The following is a 19,789-nucleotide window of genomic DNA, read 5'->3' as shown; positions in this document are numbered from 1 at the left end:
ATGAAAACTATTGCTTTTAGGTAGGAAATTATTTCTGGAAATGTAATCACAATGGGTCTACCTTCAAATATGATAGTTTCAGCATGATCTAGGAGGACATGTATCACTTTAGGAATCGGCAAACCGGCATTTCACCCGTTTAGCTCCATGTTATTTGTCAACTCCTGCTCCTTGTCAGGAATTTGGGAAACTATGAAGCTGCTCTATATATTTCTTTTACCTGTGTTGCCATGCTTTTTATATCTATGATCCCTTAACATTGTTAGGAAGCGAGACGTTACTAACTGGAATATAACTGATTGTTTATGAAAGTTCTGCTATGATTAAAACACTTTACATTGGCCTGGATCCCATATATCGTTAAAAAGGGTTAAAAATTGTGTGTAGTACACCTGATATTGCAACCAAACCATACTGGAAACAGAAACAAAGGTTATAATGCTGCTTGTAAGTCCAACAAGAAGGCTTCCCTGATTAATGGTGTCACGAAGAAAAAGGTTCCTAATAGTTATCCCCCCTTTTATAGCTCTCCGGTTTATGGCGTAGATAAACAGCCACAACGACAACACGAACAAAATGTTTCTGATCGTGGCTATCTCGTTATTTGGCTTGTTCATTATTGTGCTTTATGTACTTTCTCCTTTGATAGCTCCAAAACCATTTAAACTTGAAGGGTCTCATGTCATGGTATGTCTTCCGAAACTTGTCAGCATGCATTTATCCATCTGCTTACAAAAAAATAAGGAAGTTTCAAATGACAGCACACGACTCAAAATCAAAGTGACATTCTTACATTTTATTTTTGTTGTTTTCTACTTTTTGTAATTGACAAGACCCAGGAAAACAGAAAAACTAATTTAAAAGCAAGCCCCGTGCAATCAGCAATGGCAACATAAATGTTAGAAAATATTGAAAGGACACTTTGATTACATCAGATCAAGGAGGTAGGCCTATGTCTGAGACTCATATGACAGATGTCTGTTATATTAGTCCAAACCTGTAAATACAGTACCGCCGCATTCCAGCCGAATACCCTACGCCAATCATGCCTCCACTGCATTAGTTTCCCCAAAAGCTGACAAACCAAATAACATGTCCCTGGTTTACTGTGAGTGACAGATTTTTACATTACCATGCATCATTGTGAGACCCAATGATCGGGTTGTTTGGGATGCACAGTACATGTAGTCCTGACTTGACACAGAGACATATCGCCATCGCCATTCCTGGTCAGAAAATACCTACCTCTCCACAACAACAGGCTGCGCCTAGGATATTGCCCAAACCATATTGTTCTTGATGTATATGTAACTTGACTAAGCATATTTGCATGTGTATTCTGTCTTGTTCACAGGTAACCGGGGGATCAAGTGGAATTGGTCAGGCTATAGCCGTGGAAGCAGTCAAGGCAGGAGCTAATGTTTCACTGTTGGCAAGAAATCAGGTAAAATCATGAAAGTGATACCTACTTGAAGGGAATTGAAACATATGGGCCTTTGTTCTATAAACTGATTTCAGATAGGCATTAGAGTTTAGAAAAATTGAAAAGCATTTAATTTGGTTTGAAAGCATCAGTTGATGGACAGTGTAGCCTGGTATCATTATATCCTTTGAGTAGAACTATAAATGACCCCTTTAACAAGACTAGACACTGTTCTTGTATTTTTTATTATTACTTCTACACCAGTGCTAAGCTAGTTTGGTCCATTTTATGAGCATCTGCTTGGAAATAAACCTACAAAATACCTCAGTAATGTTAATAAATTTATTGTCATTGTTTATGCCTAAAAATTAATCCCAGAGGTGTTTTGCGGACTAAATACATGAATAGTGTAATCTCAGATTTAAATCTGTTCTGTAACATTCTGTAACATCATTTGAAGAAATTAATTCAGAGAATTATGGCCATAGGTTATGGACATCTTTCGTTGTTGATTTTATGTTCAAAATTTTTTCCTCAGGCTGCAGAGACTTGTCATCATGGCTTTCAGCTTAATTGTTAATTCTGGTACATTTGTGTTTTTTTTTTCAGGCAAAGCTTACAGCTGCTAAAGCTGATGTGGAAAAATATGTGAAAAATAAAGATACTCAGGTACTATCTTTAAAGGGAAAGACTACTCAAAATGACAATACATGTAAAAATCACAGGAACGGCTGCATCTGGAAATAACATAATGCACTCTTCAGAACGATGACCTCAATAAAAATTAAGGTCATCCAGTATGATATAAAGGGGTGAAATGTATTTTGATTTCGATTTTGATTTTTGGGCCTCCTTGGCTCATTTGGTTAGCGCACTAGCACAGCGTAATGACCCAGGAGCCTCTCACCAATGCGGTCGCTGTGAGTTCAAGTCCAGTTCATGCCGGCTTCCTCTACGGCCGTATGTGGGAAGGTCTGCCAGCAACCTGCGGATGGTCATGGGTTTCCCCCGGGCTCTGCCCGGTCTCCATCCACCATAATGCTGGCCACTATTGTATAAGTGAAATATTCTTGAGCACGGCGTAAAACATCAATCAAATAAATAAATAAATAAATCATCATAAAACAACATAGAGGTGGATAAAATACAATAAACACATGTGTCTGAAGTCATGAATATTTACGTGAAATGAAGTCATCTTGGTGATAACTGGGGCTCATTTTGAAGTCATTTTTATTCAGCTCCATTTTACAACCGCTCTTGTATTTTTAGGTAAATTTTGTTTAAGTGTGGTGTGATACAACCCAAAGAAAAACGGCCAAAAAGTCCTTTCTTTCTGTGTTTTATGGAAGCTTGTCTTGCTCTGGAGTAACATACATTAAAACATGAACTATTGCTTTTCTGAGAAGGTTTATCTTTTTTTCATTTTTAGTTGTGTGGTGTGTGTTTTGTTGTTTTCAGAAGGTACAGTGTATCTCTGTGGATCTCTCCAGGGACTTCTCAGAGGTAGAGAGGACTGTCAAGGAGGTGAGTAGATACTGCTTACATATTTCACAGACACATGCAGATTTACAAACAAATCTTAAAAAAGACAATAAAAGTGGGAGATCTGGTATTTTTTCCAAGTTAAGTGAAGTTTGGTACTTTCTTGCTTACAAACCACTGAATGTGGCTGTTGTGAGTTCAAACCCAGCTCATGCTGGGTTTGTCTCTCGTGAGTTTCTCTGGGCTGTGCCTGGTTTCCTCGCCCCATAATGCTGGCCACCGTTGTATAAGGGAAATATTCTTGAGTACTGCGTAAAACACTGGTCAAATGAATAAATATATACACATCAGTGTTATAGGGTTAAGTGAGTGAAATTACTGTCTAACCAAGTCAAAAAAAAAACAAAACAAACCATCATCGCTTTGGTAAGTGACCTAAAATTTGGCCCATAACCTGAATGTGAGAGTTCTGTTGTAAGATACGTAGGATTATATTCTGCTGAAAAAGTGTAGGTTTCAGCCTAAAAAGTAATATTTTATGACATTTATTTGCCCATAAAAGTGCAATTTTTGGGGCAAAACTTCAGGTCATTTACTTTAGTGCATTGGTATGTTCACCCTAACTGAATTGATATTGATATAATTATATATATACTTTAGCTGGCCCACTCTGTAGCTATGTTAGTAACTAAACTTAAAACTGCATGAGGGCCTCCGTGGCCGAGGGGACTAGCACACCAGCGCGGCGCAATAACCCAGGAGCCTCTGACCAATGCGGCTCCTGTGAGTTCAAGTCCAGCTCTTGCTGGATTCCTCTCCGACTCTACGTTGGAAAGTCCAACTGCAGTGGTCGTGGGTTTCTCCCGAGCTTAGCATGGTTCCTCCCACCATAATACTGGCCGCAGCCATAGAAGTGAAATATTCTTGAGTCTGGACGTAAAACACCAACTAAATAAATAAATAAATACTACATGTAATGGTCTATAGTTTAGTGGACTTGTCTGGTAGTGGCACACTGTTAACACTGTTGTCCTTTGTTGTGTTTCTGTAGGCAGAACAAAATCTGGGACCTGTTCAGATGTTGATAAACTGTGTCGGTACCTCGATCAGTGGTGTATTTGAGGAAATACCACTGACAGAGTTTAAGGTAAGACTTTTATGGAATTTAATCTGGTTGAAATCATTAGGAAAACTTTCTCTCATTTCCTTATACATGTAGATATCTGTCTTCAGATTACGTGTAGTTTAGAAAAGTGATCTGGCCCCAGGATCATGAAACGATCTTAGACTTAGTCAACATTTCAGATCACTTTAAAATTGTTATTTTTCAAGTAACAGTGACAAAATATTGCTTGACAGCGTAAATCCTGGGTAAGAAATTTTGGAAGAAAAATTTCAGCTAAAAAAACCGAAAGAAACATAATAAGGTTAATGATTGAAATTTTAACTAAAGTCTAAGATCACTTTGTGCTCCTAGAGTCTCAGTCAGTTTTTGATCTTGGGGGTTAATGTTGCCCTGTACACAATTTGACAATCACATACTAAACTGTAGCTCTCTTTAACTGCTTTAACACATGAAAAGGTGAATGCTGTGATATAAAAAATATGCCAGAGACTTGCTAAACTGTATCTCTTGTTAAACCAGTTAAATACATGTTCACTTTCGTGGTTTAAGCAACATTTATTTCGCAATAATGAAAGTGGATTGGCGAACAGGTACAATGCCTATATAAACATCACTCCAGGATAGTGTCTGAACAAAATTTAGCAGGCTTACAGTGCAGTACAAAAACATTCAGATTAAACAACAAAATACACAGAAAAAATATACATAAATACAAGTATGTTACACTACTGAATAAATGAAATAAATAATATAAATAATTAAATTATAATTGTATATATATATTACCAACAGGTATATATGAGAATTCTTTTATGTGCCATCCAGCCGATTTTATAGATTGGAACAAGTGCATATATGTATACCAGCATTAACAAGCACATACACATATATGCAGTATACATGTGTTCTTCAACAATACGTCTTCAGATATCTCAGATCAAAAAAAATTCTAGAACACAATGAAATAATGAACAATTTTCTTGGTCTGATACAGTAAACTTCCATATAAGAGAGAACATATGTCAAGAGGGGATCTGATTATGTATGTGTGTATGTAAGTGACAACTCACGAAGAAATGCTCGGGTTTTTCCAGGGGGTGTGTAGATTTACAGGCTGGGTTATCATGAATGTGTCTCTCTTTCATAACATTCACCCACTCTCAACTTGTTTCTGGTGTTTACCCAGTTGTACTCATCTGTATCATATAACGTTTAAACCAGAGTACATGTACATGTATCACCACTATGAAAAGTAGTTTTAAGAGATTTAAGTTTGCAAGAATTAAGAGAGATTTAGTTTGCATGTTTTTCATTTGGGGAACATTAGTTCAAGACAGATGCTGTCGTTTATATTTCAGACACTAAATTTTACAAGGCTGGTTTATTTACATTTTGAAGACAGTGTTGTTTAGCATTCTGTGCTGAGTGAAACCATGATGGAATTTTTTTTTTTTTTTGCGTTTATTGGGGATGTCCAGTATTTTTTGTTTTCTTTTTCAGCGTATGTTAGATATCAATTACATGGGGAGTGTGCATGCCACTCGAGCTGTAGTCCCCAGTATGAAGTCTCAGCAGCATGGTAGGATTGTGTTTGTGTCCTCCCAAGCAGGGCAGCTGGGTCTGTTTGGTTACACTGCATACTCTGCCTCAAAATTTGCACTCAGAGGTTTGGCAGAGGCCTTACACATGGAGGTGAGCAGACGCTGTGAGCAGTTTGTCCAGTGTATAATACATGTGCTAAAACATCAGCATCATCTGTTGTTGTTGGTGATAAAATTTATGAACATGGATGTAAGTGATAAACTTAACACTACTCTTCATGTTACAGACTATTTTTGCTATCAGAGATCAAAGAGGTGGTAGTGTCCAGTTTTCCAATCATAGGGTTGCAGTGGCCACCCATACACAGATAGCCAATCATCGGTAGTGATTTGCATATGACAGACCAAGGAAGTCTTTTACCTCTGTGACACAGCTCATCATTTTGCTAAGCTATACACAGGGTTGCAGTGGCCTCCCATAGTACTTGGATTGCCAAATGCAATTTGCAGTTTGCATATCAAAGACCTCTGTGGTAAAGTTGTGCACGAACTGCCCACAATGTCTTTTTACCTCCACAATGATTTACGACTCTATAACACATAAAGTCATTGCTCTGCAATCCTTACGCATACGATAAACAGTGATATTTGTGACAGTATAACAATTTTAGTTTTTCTTGTTGATCTAATGGCAAGAAGCACTATATAATTAGAGCATAATGTCTGTGTATGACAGTGTCAACCATTCTACTTGTTTTCGTGTAGAGGTCAGTTAAATGTATCATATGACTTGTGCCACTACTGACATGAGTTTATTAATAAGTGGAATATATTAAAATCACTATACAGGAAAATGAACTCATTGATTGTACCCCAATCCATCCAGCAACAGAAAATAAAAGAATTAAAAATAAAAAATGACAAAATGAAAAATGACAAGTTTCATGGCAATACCCGCATATTATGCTATATTTATTCTCTTTTCAAAACATGTTATCTTTCAGACACCTGTGTTCTATTTCTTTTTGTTTCAGTTAAAACCTCACAATATTTATGTGTCCCTAGCATTTCCACCTGATACAGACACTCCAGGATTTGCCGAGGAACAAATTTCTAAGGTATTAAAAAGTAAAATTGAAAACTTTTTCCCTGATTTGATTTTGTTCCTGTTGTCTTTTTTTGTTTTTGTTTGACGTGGTAATTAACATGTGGTTACATGTGTTTTGCCTTAGCCTTAATACCATACTTTGTTATTTCATCATTAATACCTCTTAATGATTGTTTTCATGATTAAACATTCATTGTTGTATTTCACCTAAAGATTAGCTTGTTTCAAGTGGCACATTTTACTTGGTTCTGATTGATTCATCCACCTTATTGGACCATTTAAAGGTTTTTGTGAAGTTTGATTAATTTCTTATCAGAAAAGCTTAAGCACTGGCATCAAAAATATCACTTTAAGGCCTTTATGTGCATTTTTACAAGCCAGATATATTAAGGTGAAGCACAGTATTTTGTCTTTTTGGGCTGTCTTTACGCACATATGCCCTGTGAGATCTCTGGCTGTCTGCCCAGTGTTTTTTTCCACTCACAAACCTGGCCACCTTGTTTTGGATGATATGTCCCTGAGTAGCGTTATTTAAGGTTTAAATTGGTAATTAAATAAATGAACTATGGATGCAATAAACCCTTGGCCCCGGGGTAATGAATCAGTGATAGTCAAAATTTTTATTGTCAAATTTGGCATGTTTTTTTGTGTTATTTTAGCTGAAATGTGTTGTACCATAACTTTCCCATCATTTACATCGCCAAGCAATATGATGACATGAGAAATAACAATTTTAAAAGTGGTTTGAAATTTTGACTGAAGTCTGGGATCGCTTTCGTGATCTGCGGGGCCAAGCATACAAACATAGCAGATTTGATCAGTGAGGGTTATTTACTCTGTGTACCTTTTAGCTCAGAAAATACTGCATGTATTGAGCTCAGGATTTGCGCACACGTAGAGCAGAATAGCACAATATTCCATCGTTGATTGGGTTCATTCATAGTGAATGCCATAAATTACTGAATTCCTGTATTGTGTATTAGAATCACTGTTAAACAAAATATTAGTGTTGGTATCTTATTATATTGTATGTATTGACCTGAAGTTTTACGTGTATATAAAACACAATGGCTCATGGGAGATGTTCCATGTGAGTTCTGTGAGCATATTAATTGCTGTAAATTACCAAATTCACAATTTCCGTTCTTTATGCACTGAGCTGAAGTTTTGCATCCATGTGTCTCATACAGGTAAGCTCTTTGGTAAGCTTGCTACCAGTTCTAAGTTTCATGCTTAGGGGCATGTGTGCACAGCAAGTCACAGGTGACTAACTCACTATGATGTTCAGTTGTCAAACTTCGCCACAATATAGCTGAAATATTGCCAATATGACTTTAAGCATTAATCATTCATTCATTTGTCAAACTGACTGATACAGTTTTGTCATCGTTCTGTTTTTCAGCCAGAAGAGACAAGGCTGATCTCAGAGACTGCTGGACTATTTAAGCCTGATGTTGTTGCCAGGTCCATCTTGTCTGATGCTCTGGTCAGTGGTCAACTTTGTTTCAAAATACAATGGCTCCTTAACTTTGAATGTTACAGTTATCAAGGCCTATCAGTGACAATTCACCTGTTGAGGTTTTTAAACCCATGTGTTCGATCCAGCTCTTGGTGTTTTAGTTGTGGTTTTAAATCAAAGGTCTGTCAGGTACTGGTATCAGGCGATGGTTTATTCTGTGCACTTCAGTTTCCTCCAACCATAATCCTGATGGCCATCATATAAGTGATCCATGCTTATTAAAGACCAGTCAATCAGTCAATCTGTTTTAACCTGAGAAGAATGTTTTTTTTTTCAGCCATTTGCTTTTACAGATTGTAAATTGGAGGAGCATTGATGAAGACTTTGGTTTTTTTTTTTTTTTTGGTTTTTTTTTTTTTTGCATTGAGATTATTCACGGCATCATCTCAATGTTTTACAAAGGCCTGACAAAGGCATGCTGGCAACTCAGCAGACATGAGATTTCCTCTTTGGTTGTTTACCGAAAAATGTTCTGGATTTAGCAGTAAGTACAAAAAACAACAAAATTATGCGGCAGTTGGGTAGTTTTCTCTGGTTCTTCACCCCTTTTTCTTGAGTCAGACCGCTTCGGTTGCTTAATATTTAGAGATGTGGAGAAGTTTGAAAATATTACTTGTTGCTGCCTCGTTTGGTGCTTAGCACTGAGAGGTTAGAGCATGGAAAAATGACCCTGGCCCTGGGTCAGTATAATGTGACTGGTTCGGGTTTCATGTCTGGTGTCTTCGCAATGATACTTCAGAGGTGGCAGCACTTTGGCAGTATGGACTCTCCCTGCCACAAGAAGACACAGTATATATGTGCCCACACCTAATGATTCCTCATCGTCATGTGACTGAAAAATTGTTAAGTACGCCGTGAAACACTGGCATATATTCATTCATTCTGTTTTAAGTCATCAGTGACTGTGTTAAGGAAAGGTCTGTATGTTTCTGTTTACTGTTATAGCTAGGACGTTTCCTGTGTTATATCGGCGTGGATGGATACATGCTGACATCCCTGACTTGTGGAATGTCACCTGTCATTTCTATAACAGAAGCCACTCAACAGGTAGGAGTTTGTAGTAAAGCTAAAATTATTATGAAGATATTGGTTAAACATCAGACAAGTACATGTATACATATATTAACGTTTAGGATTTGTAAAACCAAACGCTGTTTGCTGAGCACTTAGTATACTTTACAGCATTACAGTATTGATCCTGAAGGAACGATGAAGATCTTCAAAATTCTGTGATGAGGGTTCTTGTGAAGAAACTGCATTTTGCAGGATTTTACCAAAGTTGGTGTAGGTGTGTGTCGCTAACTTGAACCACTGGCTCACAACAACCGTCAGGCCTTTAACCAGTGAACTTGTATGTTCAAATCCAGCTCTTGATGTTTTTCCTCTATTTCCAGCGCTGTCAGAAAAGTGAAAATTTCCGGAGCACGTCAACACCCGGCTAAATTCTAACTAGATTTTCTCCGTCACCAAAGAGCAGTCATGTTAATGTTTAATTACAACCAGTCAAATGGTTCCAGTGTTTTTTTGGTCTTACTAACTGTGCTGAAATATGAGTTGTTTTTTGTTTACCTTTACAGGTTGTCACTATGGGTCTCTTTCGAATTATCTCCCTTTTCTACCTCGATAGTTTTGACAGAGTCGTGAGAAAGTGCAAAGAAAAACGAGAACAGAACAAGTCAAAGTCATCCTGATCATTTTGTATGTAATGTAGACATCTTAGGACATAAAAGTTAATGAAAAAAATAGAACTTAAGAATTTAAGTACACATGTATTTGAACTATTTAATTTTGGAGAAAACAATTCAAAAATATGTACTGGGACAGGAATTTATGGATGTAGAATTTGGAATATAGTAAAGGAGTTTTAAAAAGTGTTGTGCTGCATTTAAGCATTTGAAAATCAGGTGGACCCTTGTGCTGCTGTTTACAGGTACTGAAGATGTTTTTTATATGCAGATTTTTTGGATGATAGCATGTCACCCTTGGCATTGTGCATGAGCTCTTTGTCATTGTTTATGAAAATCTTTGACCAAAACTCATGATAAAATATGCAAACACATGAAGTCTCGAAGAACAATCGCATCCAACAAGCTGTACCATAATGATAAAAAGCATTAATTTTTTTCATACACATACATAATTTCCTTACTCTTCCTTTGCTCAAAAAATTACTTGCATGTGTGTGCATAGGTCTACACCCAAGAATATAAAAACTTGCCAGTAAAGTAAAATATTTTATTTGATATGTAATTTCCTATATTGTTATTCCCCGAATGAAGAAAGTAGGTCATGAGTTCTGGCCGAGTAGTTCATAGGCTTGCTTTTCAGTTGACACACGATGTCTGGGTTCAATTCTAGTCTTTGACAAGGAAGTAGTACATTCTCCTGCTGTTACTGTTTTGTGAAGCCTCGGGCATCAATGATGTGTTTGCACTGTCTAAAGCTCCGTGAAAATCACTTGTCTTTCACAAATACAGATATATGGCATATGATATATGACGTGCATGTCTATATTCCACACATGGGAAAGTTTGTCTGTACTTCGCCAAATGCTGGTAGTTTTTACCCTGTGCTAAGCACCACCGTGGAAAGGAAAAATTGTTGAGTAAGCACCACCGTGGAAAGGAAAAATTGTTGAGTAAGCACCACTGTGGAAAGGAAAAATTGTTGAGTAAGCACTACCGTGGAGAGGAAAATTTCTTGAGTACTAAATTGTCATTAAATTACCAAATCATGATTGCACCCAATAAACATTCTATATCGAGAGAGACATTGCCTCGTGCTGTGAGGTTCATACAGCCCCTCTGCTGTGCCAACTAAATCTGTGTACACAGTCATATGAGAAGAGCTCTCATATGATTTTGAAGATGGAGAAAACAAAAAATGATACAAACTTTACATAAAATTGTATGAAAAGTTATTTGTAAATGTAGTTTTCCACATGTTTTTCCAATTTTTATTCAAAGGAGAAATAGATATTTGAAAATAATTTGTGTATGGTGAGTATTCAGGGCCACCTTTTGATATATATCCTTTATGTGTAATAATGCTCTAATTGAAGATGTGATGCATGTGTAACAAATTTGTTGATGCTCAGATTTGGCTTTTTTCTCCTAACAAAAAGGTGAAACCAGATTTTTTACCATATTTACTTTTTTATATCCTCTTAAATATTTTTGTAAATCAGATTTAAGGTGTATGTTTGGTTATAAACAACAAATTTACATCCATATTTGTTGGACATGCTTCACTTTCTTATTTAGAACATTATTATTCAAAGATGTTTTATACCAAAAGCTTGAAACACACTTTTATCTGAAGTTAGAATCATTTTCATATTTTCGTCTTTTTTCAAGTAGTGCAAAGCCCATTCGTTTGTGTGACAAAGCAGTGTTTTACAAGCTACTGCAAACTTTGTCACCCAGCCAGTGAAACCACCAACTTGAGTGAGACTGAAGTTCACAAACTGAATCGCACGAAAACCCCAATAACTTACCAGCTGTGCCACTAAATCATACGGAAACAGTGAGTTTGTTAGAGCGCAGTCTGAAAGCCGTCATTTTTAGGTGGTATACTAGTGTTGGCACAGTTTGCATGTGGGCTTTTTTTTTTTTTTTCTTTCCTTATAAAAGGATGGGCCAGTTTATATGCTTTCCTTCATTAAGTTGCTTGACTGGTATGTAAAGTCTTTATCATGAGAAATAAAACCAAGCCTATGCAAGACAAATAGCCTAAAATATCGTGTTGGTTTGTTCAAACTTTATTATCGCATTAAACGGGTCCTCCATGGCTCAGTTGGTTAGCGCGCTAACGCGGCGTAATGTCCCAAGAGCCTTTCACCAATGCCGTCGCTGTGAGTTCAAGTCCAGCTCATGCTGGCTTCCTCTCTGTCCGTACGTGGGGAAGTCTGCCATCAACCTGCGGATTGTCGTGGGTTTCCCCCGGGCTGTACCTGGTTTCCACCTACCATAATGCTGGCCGCCGTCGCATAAGTGAAATATTCTTGAGTATGGCGCAAAACACCAATCAAAGAAATAAATAAATAAATTATCGCATTAAACCAATGTTTCATGTAAGCAGTGTGGTTATCCATTATTACAATATTTATTCGTTTATCTATTTTATTGATGTTTAACGCCATGCGCTGTACAATCTGGTGTTATGTTTTAAATGGTCCAGGTAAGAAATCACTGACATTTTGTTTGAATGTAGCTTTGCCCTGCTACTGGCAGTGAGGTCAACCTTGCTATTGAAACATTTGAATGCACTTAACTCCATGCATATTTTTAGAGACAGATAATTGTCGTTCTCCGGATGTTAACTTCATTTTTATGTGGCCTTTCCTTTCAAATGTAAATTATCTTTGGCAACCTGCGGATGGTAGTGGGTTTCCCCTGGCTTTGCAAGTTTTCCTCCCTTACACCATTATGCTGGCCACAATTGTATAAGTGAAATATTCTTGAGTGCAACGTAAAATAATAATCAAATAAATAAATAAATTATCTTTGGAATATCTTTACTGTATTTTTCATTGAGTCGGAAAAAGTTAGCTTAGATATATAAATATGTAACACATCACAAGATAAACGATCAATTGAAAACCAATTCTTCCAAACAAGTTGGTAAGCAGTTAATAGATTTTCTGCAAAGAAATGATTATACAGGACACAAATGGTAAAAGGATTTTTTTTTCTGTGACAGACAGAAGTGCTGATAAGTGTTTTGTCTGTTGATGGCAATTGTTTCGAAAAAGGACGGTTATTGTGGAAGCAAAATTGAAGTGTGTCTAGCCTATATACAGTTATTCAAAAAGTTCCTGTTTTCCTTTCAACATAATGCTGCTGGATGCCGTGGATTGAACATCCGTGGATGTATGAAGGGTTGTCGAAAGCTACGTGAAGAGGAAAATGACTCTGATATTAACGCCCTTCCAAGACATGCTCACGTGTGAACTTATCCGATCAGCCACAGGCCTGAGACGAGATTGGAAAGTACGGTACCGTACATATGATGAAATGCAAGAACATCGATTTCTATTAGCTATTGCATGAAGCTGTGATGCCAGCCGAGTGTTACACCAGCCTGTCAAGGGCATGCATGTATATACATGAATACAGCCCCGAGAATCGATGTCCATCACAACACATGGGAACAAATTGTTTTCGTATTTGCACACGAATTGTCCGAACCCGGGTTTAAATGGATTGTTGTTTGACGCCGGATACGTAGCAGTATCACCAGCGACTGATAAAAAGTATGCCCTCATACTCTCCTCTGTAGGCTTGAAGCCGATTTGCCTAACTGTAAGTAAATGCTTCAAAAGAAAAGACAAATAATTTAGCATGATTTATTAAGGAAGTGGAGTGAAAACAGACCTAGGGGGTCTCCGTGACTCAGTTGGTTAGCGCGCTAGCGCAACGTAATGGCCCAGAAGCCTCTCACCAATGCGGTCGCTGTGAGTTCAAGTCCAGCTCACGCTGCCTTCCTCTCCGGCCGTACGTGGGAAGGTCTCCAGCAACTTGCAGATGGTCGTGGGTTTCCTCCGGGCTCTGCCCTGTTTCCTCCCACCATAATGCTGGCCGCCGTCGTATAAGTGAAATATTCTGGAGTACGGTGTAAAATACCAGTCAAATAAATAAATAAAAATAAATAAATAAAACAGACCTAAACGACCACAGGTAATATTTTCTGACGTACTTGGTAACTCTGTAAATCAACTTCCAATGAGGAATTCTTACGAGTCTTAATGGGATGTGTCATGTTAGAAAAAACGGAAACACGATGTCGCGTCATTCTTACCCCAGGCATAAATATATATATATATATATATATATATATATATATATATATATATATATATATATATACACACATTTGGTTTAGTGTAGCCTTTTCTTGTAAAACGCGGCATCATTCTATAAGTCCCGTTGTACGTGCAGACTAATCCCTTTTTCAATCAAGAAAACAATCAAATGAATAAATAAATTACATAGTTCCTTAGATAATAACATAATCAACAGCATGTAAAATCCACCTATTTCCAACGTTCATTTTCTTTCAACAAAATCAGAGATTCATGCCCTATTAACCATTTTTGCCTTATACATCTCTGATAACTCAATAGAATTAGACCTAAGTTCCCCCTCAAAATGTGGAGAGAGCCTCCGTGGCCTGGTGGTAAGCGTGCTAGCGCAGCACAACGACCATGGAGGCTCTCCCCAATGCGAACGTTGTGACTTTAAGTCCAGCTGGTGCTAGTTTCGCTGCTCGTACGTGGGAAGGCCTTCTGCGATTATTGACCTGGAACGCCCTTACAGGTTGACGGCTGGTATACGAATGTCTGCTTCATCGCATAGATTCCAGCGCCCCAGTGGATGATCGTTGGGTTTCTCCCCTTGCTCTGCCCGGTTTCCTTCCACCATAATGCTGGCCGTCGTCGTATAAGTGAAGTATTCTTGAGTAGGGCGTAAAACGGCAATCAGATAAATAAATAAATACATAAACAAATCAAAATGTTAATTACTTGATATGCCCCAAGATATTTAACCAATCGTGATGAAATTTTCTTACACAATTCTGTTTATCAAGCCCACGCTTTGTGTCAAGGATTATCACGCGTGATGCAGAAGTTGTTCTGTACCGAGTATGTGCAAATTAACTTGAGCTCGGTTGTATTTTTCTTCAAGTAATACACAAACAGAAATGCTGCTAGAAACATCCTTGCGTATCTGGTTTGAATTTTCGCCCCGTGTTGATCTCTTATCCCTGTTTGTTTTCATCCAAGCAATCGATCCTCTGTTTTGCCAAAGAGAGTTCCTGGATGTATCACGTGATCATTGTCGTGACGGATGCGGGGCTATAACGACGCCTCCGCCACAAAAACATTTCCATATATTCAGACACAGTGAATGGACGCTAAACTCGAGCAGTAAGGTTTCTCCATTCTCAACATATCGCTGTCACGTCGGAGAAGCTATAAATTAATCCTACAGCGTGATGGTACACTTTCTGACATACCTGCTTGGCCTTCTCACCGTCATTACGGAATTTCGACCAGGTAAGCTCGATGGCCTATTGTCGATAGATTTAAACATTTTCATTTTGTATAATTATTAAAGAATGAATACTATGACATTAAGCCACAAATTTAATTGATCTGTAATCCGGCATACAATTAGTTTTACTATCATTCATTAATATATGTACCCTGTAACCATTTTTGAAATTTATTAGACCCACCGGAGCTCAACTCACGGCTTGTAATGAACAGGTGAATTAGTCATTTGTGCGCCATATATACAGGAGTTTACTGATACTAGATTTTACACAGTGTAGAGACATGAGGACAAATCCACTCTGGATATCCACTTCGCCAACATCAATTAAGTCAGGACTAAATTTTAATGTCTTTGGAACCCGCCTCAGGGTGAGAAAACGCTGGCTCACGGTCTTAAGGCAATATTATCAGTACACACTATTGCCCCAGATAAGTAGATAAGTATATGTGTAAAACCGAGGTGTGACGATCTCCCCTGTGGCTCTTTCCGGTTTCCTTATATAAATATTTGTAAAACCGAAATGTACATCGCGGATCTCCCCTTTGGCTATATTTTCGGTCCTTCGATCAGTATTTGCAAAACTGAAGTGTGGAAGATCTTCCCTTTGGCTCTTTCCGGTTTCGTTATATTAATATTTGTAAAACAGAGATGTACATCGAAGATCTCCCCTTTGCCTATATTTTCGGTCCTTCGATCAGTATTTGCAAAACCGAGGTGCGGATTTTCTCTTTGGCTCTTTCTGGTCTCATTAGATTAGTATTGATAAACTTGAGATGTGGAAGATTTGTCATTTAATGTTTCCGCTTTCCTTCAAAAGGTATCTGTATTTGAAAATCCAAGGCGTGTTAGATCTCCACTAGGCTCTTCCCTTCGACAAGTATTAACCTGAAAATAGCGCGATCAACAATGGATACCTTCAAGTGTTGCTAGCATGAAGCACCAATCAGCTGTCCCTACGATCAATGAGAGTGGAGTTGTCGAGCCAGCATGCTTTTGGGTTGGCTGAAAATTTAACTTTTTTTGGCAGCTCATATTAGTGCAAAAATTGTTGTTTTCTCACCAAACGGCCTCACTCATAAGTTTTACAATGGACACAAGTCTCTTGAATATCTAGAATCTATTGCACTCTGCTTCACGAGTGTGCCTAATTTTGCTCAACCCAGGGCTAGAGCCCGTATATTCATCGTGTTGAATTAGACTGGCACATTGGATATGTTCATGGTTCTACTCAAACCATCCAACCACCATAATGCTGGCAGCCGTCATATAAGTGAAATATTCTTGAGTACGGGGTAAATCATCAATCCAGTAAATAAACAACTGTACTCAAACCACAACTGTGACGCATATGTTAACATCGACAACTTATATACTAGTATGGTACACGATTTGGATACTGATTTCATACACTTGCCTAAAACATTCTTTGCGTCTCTCCAACATCATTGAAAACTATAAACTCTTGTGCTTTTTCAGTGCAAGCCCCTTGTGGTGGTGTGAGATCAAAGTGTCCATCCGCTGTGTCTAAGGAGACGGACACGCCTTTGCCTGTCCGCCACTGGCCGCTGGATCTTCCACACCATTCTAATAGCAGCCAAACCAGATCTGCTTCGGTGAGTGGTGCAGAGTTTACCCCCTTGGGTCCCATACCCAGCACCGGATCTCTTTACTTCAACGGCGGAGGCGCGTCGTTTGTTGAAATCAGTGGAAGCTCTGGTCTATTGGAGGAAGGTGACAGTTTCACCTGGATACTGAGTGTTCGCCCGCGTTCCGTGCAAAACAAAGACAGGGTAATATTCGAATTCCAAGGAGATTCATCCGGCAAAGGACTAACCTTCATTCAGAACGAAGAAGATTTGATTGTTGACGTGTATAATGTTGCAGGAGAGTTCCTAGGGAGTCATGAACACAGTGAGGTCTTCACAGCTTCCGAGTGGACTTTCTTGGGTGTGGTATACACAACAGAATGGGGTGCGCTAGAAACCGTCAAACTGGAGAATTATGACAACGCGAAGCAAAGAATCGAGAATTTTGAAGTTTTCGAAACAAAGTCTGAAACCTTGAACACACGAGGCAACCTTAGGATTGGAGCCTCTTTCAACGAGGCAAAGAGTTCAGGGTTCGACGGACACATATCGTGCGTTATGTTTTACAATGTTGCTCTCTTCAAAGGGGCATTTAAAGCTCGTGTAGATGACTGTAATCCGGACCTTTGGTTTGACCCCAGTGCTGTCTTAGGTAAGTTGGTCACTACAACGTCAAATATTGAATCATAATCTGATCGGTTAGGGTGTGTAACGCTCGTCATTTTCAAACTATATCTAATTATCCGCTTAACCTGGGGCTAGGGGCCGTAAAGGTAGCCATGCTAATTACATCAGCATGATGCCTTTATGAACAGTTGCAATGAAAGCGTGACTGAGATACTTGTTTAGCTGTTATTTGACATGGAACTCACTCACGGACTACGAATTTGAACTTTGATATGGAATTCATGCCTGGAATATTCATTGTCTGCCCGGCATCATTGAAAACTGATGACCGCTTCTCTCTTGTGTTTTACCGGCTTTATTTCTTATTTGTATAGTTTCTTACATACCTTTATCTTTGGGAGCTAGTGTTAAACGTTGTTTTGGAAATGGATCTTGCGATTATCGACTTGGAACGCCTTTTACGGACTACGAATGGTAGGCCTATATGAATGTCGGACTTGACGCTTATATCCGAAACGTCCTTGTTGCGTGAGGGCTTGTATACAAATGTCTATTTCGACGCATAGATTACAAGTACTTACATGATGTGTGAATATTTTCACCTTTCATGTCAAACTGAATGGGTATTTTCGGGTTTAAAGTATTGCGGGTCCAGAATGTGTATTATTTTGTTCATTGCTGCCTTTGTGATGAGGAAATATCGATATACTGGTAACACAGTACTCACACTTTGCAAAAGAATCCAGCATTCACGCGGGTGGCCATAGCGCAAGGAAAAATACCTATATAACATGTCCTAAATAGACATAAATGAGAATTACACACACACACACACACACAAAAAAAACACTTGTGATATATGAACACAAACTTGTGTTCTTTCCAACAAATGTGTCATATTTGAACAACTATGTTGTGTTGACAGAATTGAACACAAGAGGTTATACACCACACTCGTTGCAAACTATACAAGTTTTTGTTGTATTGCATTAATTACCTCATTTTGGTTCATTTTTGTAAGACAAACACAATTACTTCACATTTATTTAACACATGTCTGTGTAGGGTAACACAATTCTGAATGAAAACAAGACAAGGTGCTGTGTTAGATTTCACCGTAAGTGTACATGAGGACCGTATCACACACAAGGCGCGGAAGTCTGCATGCATACACATACAAAACTGAAATACATGTAAAACATATAAGTGATTCTGTTCTATGCCAAATGTATGAATTGATCAAACACACATATATCAAGGACGTCTCATTTGCAGGAGATAAATGCGAATTATAATGACCTTATACTTATATGTATGTATTAAGCACAACATGCCAATGTCTGTATATTAAATAAAATTAAAGTACCGGTACAGCACAAAAATGACCAAACATTATTGGTGCACTGATCCCTCCGATCTCACTGTTTGCAGTCTTCTGCCGGTATGGCGTGCATATCGCTACGTCACATGTGGGAAAGTTAGTATATTGCCAAAGATCGGTGGTTTAGGCCGGGCATCCTACACCCATAAAAGTAAAATTAATAATGTAGGCCTACCGTACTGATCATTCCGAGTTCCATTGTACAGGTGAGACTATGAGTTTTCTCAATTTGCCTGGAAGCCAGATAACTTCGACAGTTTCAACGCCCGCGGGAACTCCAGAGACAATGGCTGTGTCCGGTTCAGCTGCGACACAAACTGACGGAAGTCATACAAGAGCAAACAGGACGGCGACAGACTATGACTCCGTAACTACAGTCCATCCTAAAGGTTTAACAGACGTCAAAGAGCTAGAATCTTCCCCAACTAGTGCAACGCAGTCGACTTCAGAAACCTTACCCTCTTCTACGAACTGTGTGTGCCCGTCCGCCTCACGAATTAACACTCGTTCGATACGTAAGTACTTAAAAGAAAAGTAAACGTAAAAACGTACAGCCGGAGAGGAAAGCAGCATGAGTTGGACTTGAACTCACACTGACCACATTAGTCAGAGGTTCGTGGATCATTGCGCCACGCTGACATGCTAACCACCTCGACCACGGAGAACCCGTCCTCCGAACACGTGATACATTTCTGAGTATGGTGTTAAATGTTGGTTGATTCGTTGGTTTGGTTGAATCTTTCGCTGATTTCATGGTGGTTCGTTGATTAATTCGTTTTTTGATTCTTTAAATCGTTTATTCATTCATTGATTCAAAACGGTCATGTTACTCTGCATTGCCTTTTTCATTGACAGTTCGTATCGAGAATGACACCCAGCAGGTAGGCTTTAGACGCGCCTCTGTCAACTCTGCCATCAGCCCTGCTAGTGTCCTG

General features: G+C 38.5%; 1 protein-coding gene across 2 annotated transcripts; it reads left to right on the top strand.

Annotated features, from left to right (window-relative positions):
• Positions 1–555: 555 nt before the first annotated feature.
• On the top strand, positions 556–11,049 carry LOC135465663 (3-ketodihydrosphingosine reductase-like). Of its 2 annotated transcripts, XM_064742963.1 has the most exons (10): positions 556–687; positions 1,355–1,444; positions 2,033–2,092; positions 2,885–2,950; positions 3,960–4,055; positions 5,535–5,726; positions 6,610–6,693; positions 8,086–8,169; positions 9,148–9,249; positions 9,780–11,049. In XM_064742963.1, the coding sequence occupies exons 1-10, from the start codon at positions 577–579 to the stop codon at positions 9,891–9,893; spliced, it is 999 nt and encodes a 332-aa protein (XP_064599033.1). In that variant the 5' UTR covers positions 556–576; the 3' UTR covers positions 9,894–11,049. The 2 variants fall into 2 exon arrangements, with proteins under 2 accessions (XP_064599033.1, XP_064599032.1); XM_064742962.1 differs by lacking the exons at positions 9,148–9,249; positions 9,780–11,049 and having other exon boundaries at positions 8,086–8,514.
• Positions 11,050–19,789: the final 8,740 nt, after the last annotated feature.

Source organism: Liolophura sinensis, chromosome 5, assembly GCF_032854445.1.
Source record: "Liolophura sinensis isolate JHLJ2023 chromosome 5, CUHK_Ljap_v2, whole genome shotgun sequence".
NCBI lineage: Eukaryota > Metazoa > Mollusca > Polyplacophora > Chitonida > Chitonidae > Liolophura > Liolophura sinensis.
This window is presented reverse-complemented; position numbering and strand designations above follow the sequence as displayed.